At 39.3% G+C, this 10,806-nt stretch overlaps 1 protein-coding gene across 7 annotated transcripts in view; it reads left to right on the forward strand.

The window, feature by feature from the left end:
* LOC107746380 (spectrin beta chain, non-erythrocytic 1-like) overlaps positions 1-10,806 on the forward strand; it is a 131,664-nt gene that overhangs the window by 97,432 nt on the left and 23,426 nt on the right. For all 7 annotated transcript variants that reach the window (XM_016560571.1, XM_016560570.1, XM_016560569.1 and 4 more), the window contains 14 exons: positions 2,621-2,772; positions 3,019-3,192; positions 5,495-5,586; positions 5,691-5,771; positions 6,650-6,765; positions 6,965-7,077; positions 7,200-7,387; positions 8,202-8,319; positions 8,423-8,581; positions 8,664-8,966; positions 9,488-9,641; positions 9,726-10,120; positions 10,207-10,311; positions 10,443-10,601. In XM_016560571.1, coding sequence (XP_016416057.1) covers positions 2,621-2,772; positions 3,019-3,192; positions 5,495-5,586; positions 5,691-5,771; positions 6,650-6,765; positions 6,965-7,077; positions 7,200-7,387; positions 8,202-8,319; positions 8,423-8,581; positions 8,664-8,966; positions 9,488-9,641; positions 9,726-10,120; positions 10,207-10,311; positions 10,443-10,601 — 2,309 coding nt within the window. The remainder of the gene's footprint in view (positions 1-2,620; positions 2,773-3,018; positions 3,193-5,494; positions 5,587-5,690; positions 5,772-6,649; positions 6,766-6,964; positions 7,078-7,199; positions 7,388-8,201; positions 8,320-8,422; positions 8,582-8,663; positions 8,967-9,487; positions 9,642-9,725; positions 10,121-10,206; positions 10,312-10,442; positions 10,602-10,806) is intronic.

Genomic DNA, 10,806 nt, shown 5'->3' on the forward strand with positions numbered 1-10,806 from the left:
ATATCGTTTACATGTAGCGCGTCAATTCTCTCTCTCCCTCTCTCGCTGCGTGTGTGTGAAACAAAGCGACGGCGAGTCGTGCGCTTCACACTAGAGTTTACGGTACGTTAAATACAGGTGCGTTGCACATCCATTGAGATGAACTGAAAAACAGCGCAGATCGCTTGGCGGAGAGTGAAACTGATGCGCTCAGTCAGAGAGTGTTCGGCGAGTGAAAATATATCTGAGCTAAACTTATACTTGGCCTCCTACTCACACACTGGCGAGTAAAATCTGAGAATTTATTAGCAATTGGCTAATATTAGACATAATTTAGTCGCCCAGAGTGAAGATTTAGTCGCATATGCGAGTGATTTACTCGCAATGTAGAGGGTTGGCTGATTGGCCAAACGCATGCGAAACACCGGCCACCCGGCATTTTTAAAAAGCCATGTAAACATATTTACTCCACGAACATGGAAAATGGCGATAACGGCATTTAACTGTTGTCTGCAGTGTTGTGTTCTTGTCTCAGCTTCGATGATATGTAACACTGCAAGTTGTTATAAATAATTAGTCTCTTAGCCCAACTTTTTGCTCTTGCAATCGCGTAAATTGTCCGTTTACATCTCCATCTCCGTTATAAAAAGACATCGCTGTCGGCCGCTTCAGAGTTCCTGCTGCAGTTCAAATGCAGTTCGAATGCAACCAGGAAAACGGCCCGAGGGAGAAATTGGTTCTCTAGGAACTACCCTGCTGGCTAGTTCCTAGAACTAAGTTCCTAGAACTACGCGGTGCGAAAGCCCCTATTGTGACTCTAGAATTGTATGTATGTATATTATTATTATTAACAAAATGCTGAAACACAAGATACATATACACATACACATACACAAAGGCACACACACAGCTAGGCTAAGTACCAGATGCAACTAGTGTGTAATGTAGTCTGGATTGACGCTGCATAGTTTTGTTCATGGTTGATGAGGATGAGGAAATGTCACACAGCATGTCCATGTTGGCCACTATATGGTTTTGTACTCCATAGCTTGTTTATCTCCCAAATCACCAGTTGAAAATCACTGGGCCAGATTAAAGCTAGATTACACTCTCAGCTTCCTCTTAACCTATTTGTCAATCCATCTGGGTGTGAACGGTCTCAAAGGTGTTTATATGCACTTTTTGCCTGCTTTTCTTTTTACTATCTGGTCTATATCAATATCAATGTCTATATCTTATCTATATCAAAGTATAATTTTGTTTGTTGTATAATTTTATAAAAAATATATAATATGAAATTGTAGTTTTGTCAAGAAATCTATATGTTGATTTAATATTTATTTACAGAACTAATTTCTAAAAATAATTTGTGACCTGCATGATCTTGTGAGATTCACCCATTTGCATCTGACCACTGTCTGACCAGGATCAGGCCTCTGCAGACACACACAAACACACTTTTCAGATTGTGTGTCCTTTGCTTTTTAACTACTTTTTTAGCAGTGTGAAAGTCAATTACTCTGAGGTTTTCAGTCGTAGATGTACAGGTGTTTCTGTTTGGTACTGTTTGATCCAATTCCCTGTGAAATAACAAGCTCAGCCCTGATGGAAGACCGTGTGGGCTTGTGCGTGAGAGAAGATCTGTGACCAGATGACCTTGTGTTGCCTCTCGCTGCTATTGTGCGTTATTTTGTGTGCTTGTTTTCAGCATTTACGAGGAATGTGTTTGTTTAATGACTGAGGCGTTTTGTGCTCATGACATTTTTCTTATCAGCAATTAAATGACCATGCTTCATTTAAACTTGTTACAGGAATTATCTTCTCGTATTAGTGCACGCGACACAGCACGCAGCTCTCGCTCAGTCTTTCTGAATATAGGTGGTAGTGAGGGGCAGCATTTAGTAGTGTTTGTGATAAACAGCTTGCTCTTTCCTCAGTAAAGGTCATTCAGATGACAGCAGTGGGTTGAGCCTCTTACTGACCAGCCCCATATGCTTTCACATGAGTTCCTGCGATGCTAATACTGCGCTCTTCTTTACTCAGTAGACAATCATCTGTCTGCAGTCATATCAAGCGTTCCTGTTCTTTTCCTCCCCGTCTTGGTCTTTTTCTATCTGTCTTCATCATTCATTGATCAATCTTATGAGCAGATACACATTTTTTTTTAAATGGTATTCTTTGTAACATCTCACAGTGCTTTTTGCTGGGGAGTCCCGCCCCTTCCGTCATGTAATTGGCTGGCTGTGAGTGAGGTCTTCACTGATTAATGTGGGCAGCCATCAGGCAAGCTGTCAGTGCACTGCAGTAATTGAGTTGCTTTAATAGAGTTTAGAGTTACAGTCAGTCCTTGGTCACTGCATGTCATTCATGAATGTTAATTTTATGCAGAGTTGTAAAATACAGGTTCTGACATGGTGTGTAGCAGGAAAATTAATGGAGTCTTGTTTTTAGAGACCTCATGTTTTTTTACATGATGTGTAATTTTAGATCATTTTTTATATGCATTCACAGGCTTTTGCGGTTTATGAATGCTAATCTGTGTTCAAATTGGTGTTTGTGCTTGGGCTTCAGTGAACCATAGGTGAATGTTACAGATTTGTGTTGTTTGACCTTTAAAACTACTTTTACTTTTTTCTTTCAGATGAGAGAGAAGCAGTGCAGAAGAAGACCTTTACAAAATGGGTGAACTCTCACCTGGGCCGTGTGACCTGCAGGATTGGTGACCTCTACACTGACCTCCGCGATGGACGTATGCTTATCCGACTGCTGGAGGTCCTCTCTGGGGAACAACTGGTCAGCAATCCCTCCATCCATCCATCATTCTTTATATCCATCTATGTATCCATTCATCCATCTGTGCATCCATCCATCCCTCTATGTATCCATTTATTCATGCATCCATCCATCCATCCATCCCTAATAAACCTGTTTTCTATTGTCTTGATCCTCTAGCCCTCTATAAATCAAATGCTGGGTTGCTGTAATAATCACTACACTTTCATTTATTAAATTTGTTTTACTTCTCATTCTCTTGTTTAGCCAAAGCCCACCAAGGGCCGTATGCGCATCCACTGTCTGGAGAACGTTGACAAGGCTCTGCAGTTCCTGAAGGAACAAAAGGTTCATCTGGAGAATATGGGTTCTCATGATATTGTCGACGGAAACCACCGCCTCACACTTGGACTCATTTGGACCATAATCCTCCGCTTCCAGGTAGGAGGGCGTGGCTTTGACTAGAGGTGTGAGAGATAGAGAGACAGACAGGTGGAGTCTTTAATCGAGAGAAATAGCATCTTTCACTTGTTACTGAAGAAATGGCAACACCTGTTTTTAACTAAATCAGTGTTCATGCCAATGTTTTGGTGCACTGGTTGTAGTTGTGTAGTGCAGCCCACAATATTAAATATAATCCTGACTTTGGAGTTTGATTCATAGACATACATGTTGAGCCCAGAAAAAGGTTTTTGGCAGAATGTGTGATTATCTGTCATTATTGTGATCTTTTGTCTTTTATTAAAGGGTTAGTTCACCCAAAAATGAAAATTAGCCTGTGTTTTACTCACCCTCAAAGCATCCTAGGTGTATGTGACTTTCTTCTTTCAGACGAATCCAATCGGAGTTATATTAAAAATTGTCCTGGCCCCTCCAAGCCTTACAATGGGGGTAAGCGGGTGTTGGTTGTCAACAGTTCAGAAGACGTGAAATAAAGTGCATGCATCCGTAATAAAACGTCCCTCACAATGCTCCGGCGGGTGAATAAAGGCCTCCTGTAGCGAATCCATGCATTTTTTCTACGTCATCCGCCTGAACGTCTTCCGTGTACCACAGTCAGCGGAAGTGAGAGAAAAGTGTTTATTACATTTGAAATATGGATATTTATCTTACAAAAATGCATGGATTCACTACAGGAGGCCTTTATTCACCCCCCGGAGCCGTGTGAGGGACGTTTTATTACGGATGCGCGCACTTTATTTCACGTTTTCTGAACTGTTGACAACCAACACCCGCTTACCCCCATTGAAAGGCTTGGAGGGGCCAGGACAATTTTTAATATAACTCCGATTGGATTCGTCTGAAAGAAGAAAGTCACATTCACCTAGGATGCTTTGAGGGTGAGTAAAACACAGGCTAATTTTCATTTTTGGGTGAACTAACCTTTTAACCAAGTTCAGTTCTTTTTGTTTGTCCTTGGCTGTATCAGTCTGTCATCTATTCACAATGAAGTATAATTAGCATATTTTTGTCTGCTGCTTCGTTGCCCTTTTGATTGACCTGTAAATTTTTTAATCCGCTCAAAATTCCTTCAGTTGAAATATACTAATTATCAAAGCACGTGATCCAGACTGCTCACTGCGTTTCATCACTGCTTCTGATTAGTTTGTGAAGATGTTGCTGATTTGTGTTTTATTATATTGCTGCAATGACATAATTACAGAAGATTGAACTTTTTACTTTTCATTCTTTGCTGAATGAATCCCAGCAGATTATGAATTATAATAGTTATATAGTCTGAAATGGATCAAGATGACTTTAATAACAGACTTAGTGAAGCTTGGCAGTGTTATGTTCTGTGTTAGTGTGCGTGTTTGTCGATATTTCAGTCTGGTTTAAGATATCTCTCAGCAAGAGTTCTGTTTGGCTGTGATATAGTAATATAGATCTATAGATTTTAGAGCTGCACACTGTTAGCATGAGGGTACGAAAGCTTAAGAATTTGGAGTATTATTTTATTATCTACCTATGGTTTATTTTATGTATTAATCATTTATTGTATATACAAATTCGTATTTACGCATAATAAGAGATGTTTTTGAGCATCAAATCCACATATTAGAATGATTTCTGAAGGATCATGAAACACAGAAGACTGGAACAATGCTAAAAATTCAACTTTGCCATTACAGGAATAAATCACATTTAAAATATATTAAATTAGAATTTAAAATGAGAATATTTCATTCACACTATTATTGTTTTTACTGTGTGCTTAATTAAATAAATGCAGCTTTGTTGAGCATAAAATGCTTCTTTTAAAAATATTTTTAAAATCTTGCCAACCCCAAAACTTTGGAACGGTGTTGAATAAAAGACCAGTAAAAGATGTGATCGGCAGCAAACATTTCATTGGTTTATATGGTTTGTTTGTGTTAAATCACTTAAAGGCCATGAACACATCACAGCTAAATAAAGCTGTCACTGCTTTCCTGAGTGCTGAATCATGTATAGTACACACATAGTGTTTGGTTATTTATAGGAGTGACAATTGCATTCTACAAATCAATTTACTGCCAGAAATTAAGGTAGTGGTTACAGTGTTTATGTTAAATTCTCAGTAGTGTCTACAAAACTGGACTCAACAGCTTATAGAACATAAACAAAGACAGCATCTATGTTGATGGGTGTCTAGTAAAAATTTTTTAAAACTCTCCAATCCTCCAAACTTAGAAACTAAACTACAAGGAAAAGATATGCAGTTTATACAGTAACATGTATTACATCTCACTTGTTTGAACAGATCCAAGACATTAGCGTTGAGACAGAGGACAACAAGGAGAAGAAATCAGCCAAAGATGCTCTGCTGCTGTGGTGTCAGATGAAGACTGCAGGGTAAGAGTGAAAGAGAAAGAAATGAATTGAATGAGTGAATGTATGATGCTTTATTAAATACACTAGTTCTTCTCCTGTACTAATGAATGTTACTCTCCTTTCAGCTACCCAAATGTCAATGTCCACAACTTTACCACCAGCTGGAGAGATGGTCTAGCGTTCAATGCCATAGTGCACAAACACAGGTATCGATCTGAGCTCACAAACACACACACTGACATACAAGTACAAAGCCTTTGTTCTCAAACACATGACAAGCTTTGGTATGACTATGATTTCCACATAGTAGCATGTGCTCACACACTCTACGCCCCTTCATTCTTCAGCATGTTCCCACACATACAGAGATGCCTGCAGGGGCTTCAACCACCAGCGGCATTCTGGAATTTTAACTTTGTTCTCCAAAAGTGCATATAAATACAGAAGTCTTGAGACTTGTAAATTGTGTAAAAGCCTACGTCTATATTTTTTGGACATTATAAATTTACATAAAACTCTTCTTTTTTTAAATTCAGCTTTTCTCTTTTTTATGCTTCTAATTTCAGTTTAATTTCATTTTTAGTTTAATGTAATGTATTCATTATGTAAAAAAAAGTAGAAGCATGTTCTTGGTCTCAACTGTATTTACTGTATATTGTACAGTATTGTATGATTTGTATATTTCCTCTTTCTTCTTCCTAAGAAATCATTTCATTTATAAATTAATTGGACCCAGTAGGATTTTCTGCTCCTCTCATCCTCAACAGTCCCACTAGCTCCTCATTTTTGCACTTTTCCTCTCAACTGTGGCCCAGCAGCTTCTTTCTGCAATTCTGCAATTTCTTTCTGCAAATTCTTTCTGCAATTTTTTCATGCAGAGGAACAGACTTTTTTTTTTTTTATTAAGTTGACCTAAATAAGGAGAGAACAATCCTTCACTTTCTCTTTGCAGTGTTGGAGTGCTTCCCTATTTTGTTGGAAAAGTGTATTGCAGGATTTTTAAAACTGAAATGTCCTCTTGGAGTTTTACAAACCCAAAATAACTTTATTGTGGATTTCTTCTTCCTCTCTTTCTCATTTTTAGGCCAGACTTGATTGACTTTGATAATCTTAAGCGCTCTAATGCCCACTATAACCTGCAGAATGCCTTTAATGTGGCAGAGAAGGAGCTGGGTCTTACCAAGCTACTGGATCCAGAGGGTGAGATAAATATATGGGCATAAATAGCAAATACATGCATAATTTTTAATCAGACAATAAAGACAGAGCTACCGTCAAGCAAGCTGATAAACACAGAACCTTTCAGTGTCCAGAAAGACTAGATTTGCCAAATGAAAAGAATGAACATATTATTTATTATTAACTAGCTGATGTATTTGTCTTATCTCTTGTTCTTTAGATGTGAATGTTGATCAGCCTGATGAGAAGTCCATCATCACATATGTGGCCACATACTACCACTACTTCAGCAAGATGAAGGCGCTCGCCGTAGAGGGCAAGAGAATTGGCAAGGTACATGGAGAGCGAGAGAGAATTACAGTCTACCCTTATGTTTACATAGCCATTTCCTGAAGCATTCCTGAAGTGTGGGTTATTATTCTGTGGAGTGAATAGGGGTGTATTTGTTTCTGTAGGTGCTGGACTATGCTATCGAAGCAGATCAGCTGATAGAGAAATATGAGACTCTGGCCTCAGAGCTGCTGCAGTGGATTGAACAAACCATCGTTACCCTTAATGACCGTCAGCTCGCTAACTCGCTCAATGGGGTTCAGAACCAGCTACAGGCCTTCAATACATACCGCACCGTGGAGAAACCACCCAAGTGAGTGATGTCCACAAGAATAAAATATACTGTAAAAGAGTGATGTAAAGCCAACATAAAGTCAAGTCTGACCCTGTTTACTTTTTAATGAACGTTCCTGGCTTTACTGATCAAGTGGTGCATGTAATTCCATAGCAGAAAATTCTATGTGATCTTCAGTTAAAATGTAACTTGCTTTTACTCTAAAATGACTTTTCTTTTCTGCTGACATCAGCTGTGCATTCACTGCAAAAATTGTTTTCTAACTTGGTATATTTGTCTTGTTGTCTAGTACAAATATCTAAACATTCTAAAATCAAGAAACATTGAAACCTGAGAATCAAAATGGCATAAGCTATTACTCAAAATATTAAGGTGATTACTCAAAATTTAGTTTCTGCTTACAAACAAAAAAAATTTGCCAGTCTGGTAAGAAAAATAAAATAATCTTATTTTCTCTTTGAATTAAGCATTTACCCCATTGGTAGGTTGGTGGATATGTATATGTTTTTTTCCCCCCCAAAACTATTAGAAGTTATTTTGCTTCTCAAGTAAATATGTCTTGATTTAAGAATGCTTAGAAATTTCTATTGGAAAACAATAAAAAAAAATACAGAGTAAGAAAATAATTGTTTGCATTGTTGGATAATGTTTAATAATAGCTAGTGTAGGCATTTTTTAAGCATTTAATTCCCAATGGATAAAATCAGGTTTACAGGATTCACATTACAGAAGTAAAAATTGGCTGCAAACAGGATTTTTATGTTGACTTTAAACATTTGATGTCCAGAAGTCATTCTAGACACGTCGCTTTAATCCTGTATGTGTTTGACAGATTCACCGAAAAGGGAAATTTGGAGGTTTTGCTCTTCACCATTCAAAGTAAAATGAGAGCGAACAATCAGAAAGTCTACATGCCACGAGAGGGAAAACTCATCTCTGACATCAACAAGGTATATACACATCAAATACTCCTCTACATGTGAAGCTACACAAGCATAACTTGAGTTTTGAGTGATGCTCATGGCCAGTTGTGTTTGCTGCTTGTCTGGAAAGGCATGGGAGAGGCTGGAGAAAGCGGAGCACGAGAGGGAGTTGGCACTGAGAAATGAGCTGATTCGTCAGGAGAAGCTGGAGATGTTGGCCGCACGTTTTGACCGCAAAGCAGCCATGAGAGAAACCTGGCTCAGCGAAAACCAGCGGCTGGTCTCACAGGTGACGTAGATTAACACTGGCAAAAATATTTATGGTTTATTGTGAGATGATGAGTAACATAAGAATTTGTCGCGACCTTTAGGACAATTTTGGTGTTGAACTGGGTGCTGTGGAAGCAGCCACTCGCAAACACGAGGCCATCGAGACAGACATCCAGGCGTATGGTGAGCGCGTAGCAGCTGTAGAAGCTGTTGCTCGAGAACTGGAGGCGGAGGGATATCATGAAGTGCGGCGCATCCTGGCACGGAGGGATAACGTCCTCAGACTGTGGGAGTATCTGAAGGAACTACTTGCGGCACGGAGAGAGAGGCTGTTTGCCCACAGAGACCTGCAGCGCCTCCTACAGGAGATGAGCTACATCATGGACTGGATGGAAGACATGAAGGTACTGACTTTATTCAGACCAACATTTTATTTTCCACTGCTACAAAATACTGTGTTTTTTATTTGATGGGCCCCAAAATATGATGATTCTCTTGTGTGAGACCTCATTCTTAAAATATAAAGAAAGCTACCGATTTAAACTGTGAAAAATACATTTTTATAAAATATTATGAATATTTGTAAAATCGTTTTTAATCTTACGGTAGAATAAAATCATTTGTTATAACCTGACCTCATGATTGTTTAGAACAGAATGGAACTGTAATGTAAAATCTGATAATTTCTTCTTCTTCTTCTTATTATTATTATTCTCTTTTGTGTCATGTGGAAAAAGAAAAAAGTAATAATATTTATAATTAAATAATTTTCTTTTTTTCCTCTTGAACTTTTTCTACTTATCTCCTAGCACTCCCTTGCAGCTCCCTGTATGTTGTAATATTTGTAATGTCTTACAGATCTGTCCTTGGAGATCGCTGTTTTTTGCATCCACAGCTAATTGTGTGTTTTTGTTTGTGTGTTTAGAGTCGCCTGCAATCTCAGGACAATGGAAAACACCTTCATGATGTGGAGGACTTGCTGCAGAAACACACACTTGTGGAAGCTGATATATCCGCACAGGCTGAGCGAGTTAAAGCCGTGCAGGCTGCTGCGAAGAGATTTACTTCAAATGAACAGAGTGAGGATATTCCCTGTACTTACACAAACATGTGGTTGTTGTAAGCTCAAAATTAAAACACAATTGGTTCTCCTCTCTTTTTAGGTTATAAGCCATGTGACCCCTCTCTGGTTGAAGAGAAGGTGGATCTTCTGGGCCGAGCGTACGGAGAACTTGGGCAGCTGGCAGCGGATCGACGAGCTCGACTGGATGACTCGCGAAGGCTGTGGCAGTTCCTGTGGGAACTGGGAGAGGAGGCCGCCTGGATCCGAGAGCAGGAGCAGATCCTGTCCGGAGGAGACTACGGAAAGGACTTAAGCTCCGCTCTTCACCTTCTGTCTAAACATGAGGCCTTCAGGGATGAGATGGCAGCCCGTTATGGCCCTCTAGGGAACAGCATTGCTGGTGGAGAGGCCCTGGTGAAGGAAGGCCACTTTGGAGCACCTGAGGTGACAGAACGAATCAAGGACGTGAGAGCACAGTGGTCGCACATGGAGGAGGTAAAGGATCAAACTTAAAAGTGGAATGTGTCTCTTTCCACAGCATCACAATCTTATACCACATTTCGCACTTTCTTTTTCTACAGGCCTCACAGTTGCGTGAGCAGGGACTGATAGAGTCTGTAGCTTTCCATCAGTTCCAGACAGATGCCAACGACATGGAGGCCTGGATACTGGAAACACTAAGACAGGTAAAACAAACACATAAACATATGTTTAACTGACTGTTTGTCCAGCTATATTTCAGAAGAATTTATCATGGTGTAGCTGTGTTGCTGAGTTCGGTCGCCAGATTGACTGTTATTCTGTGTTCTGTTTGCAGGTGTCTAGTCAAGAAGTTGGCCATGATGAGTTTTCTACACAGACTCTGGCCAGAAAGCAGAGAGAGGTGGAGGAGGAAATTCAAAGTCACCGATCACTCATCGACTCACTACATGAACAGGCCTCAACACTGCCTGAAACATATGCACAGTCTCCACAGGTACACAAAACACACATTAGAAATTAATTTAGCATTAACTACAAATTAATAAGCAATATTAAACGCTATTTATATATTTGAATTTGAATCGGCGGACACTGCTGTTAGTACTTATACACTACTGTTTGAATGTTTGGGATCAGTAAGATTTTTTTTGGGGGGTATTATTATTATTCAGCAAGGATGCATTAAATTGAATAAAAGT

Source organism: Sinocyclocheilus rhinocerous, unplaced genomic scaffold, assembly GCF_001515625.1.
Source record: "Sinocyclocheilus rhinocerous isolate Xijiao unplaced genomic scaffold, SAMN03320098_v1.1 scaffold77, whole genome shotgun sequence".
Lineage (NCBI taxonomy): Eukaryota > Metazoa > Chordata > Actinopteri > Cypriniformes > Cyprinidae > Sinocyclocheilus > Sinocyclocheilus rhinocerous.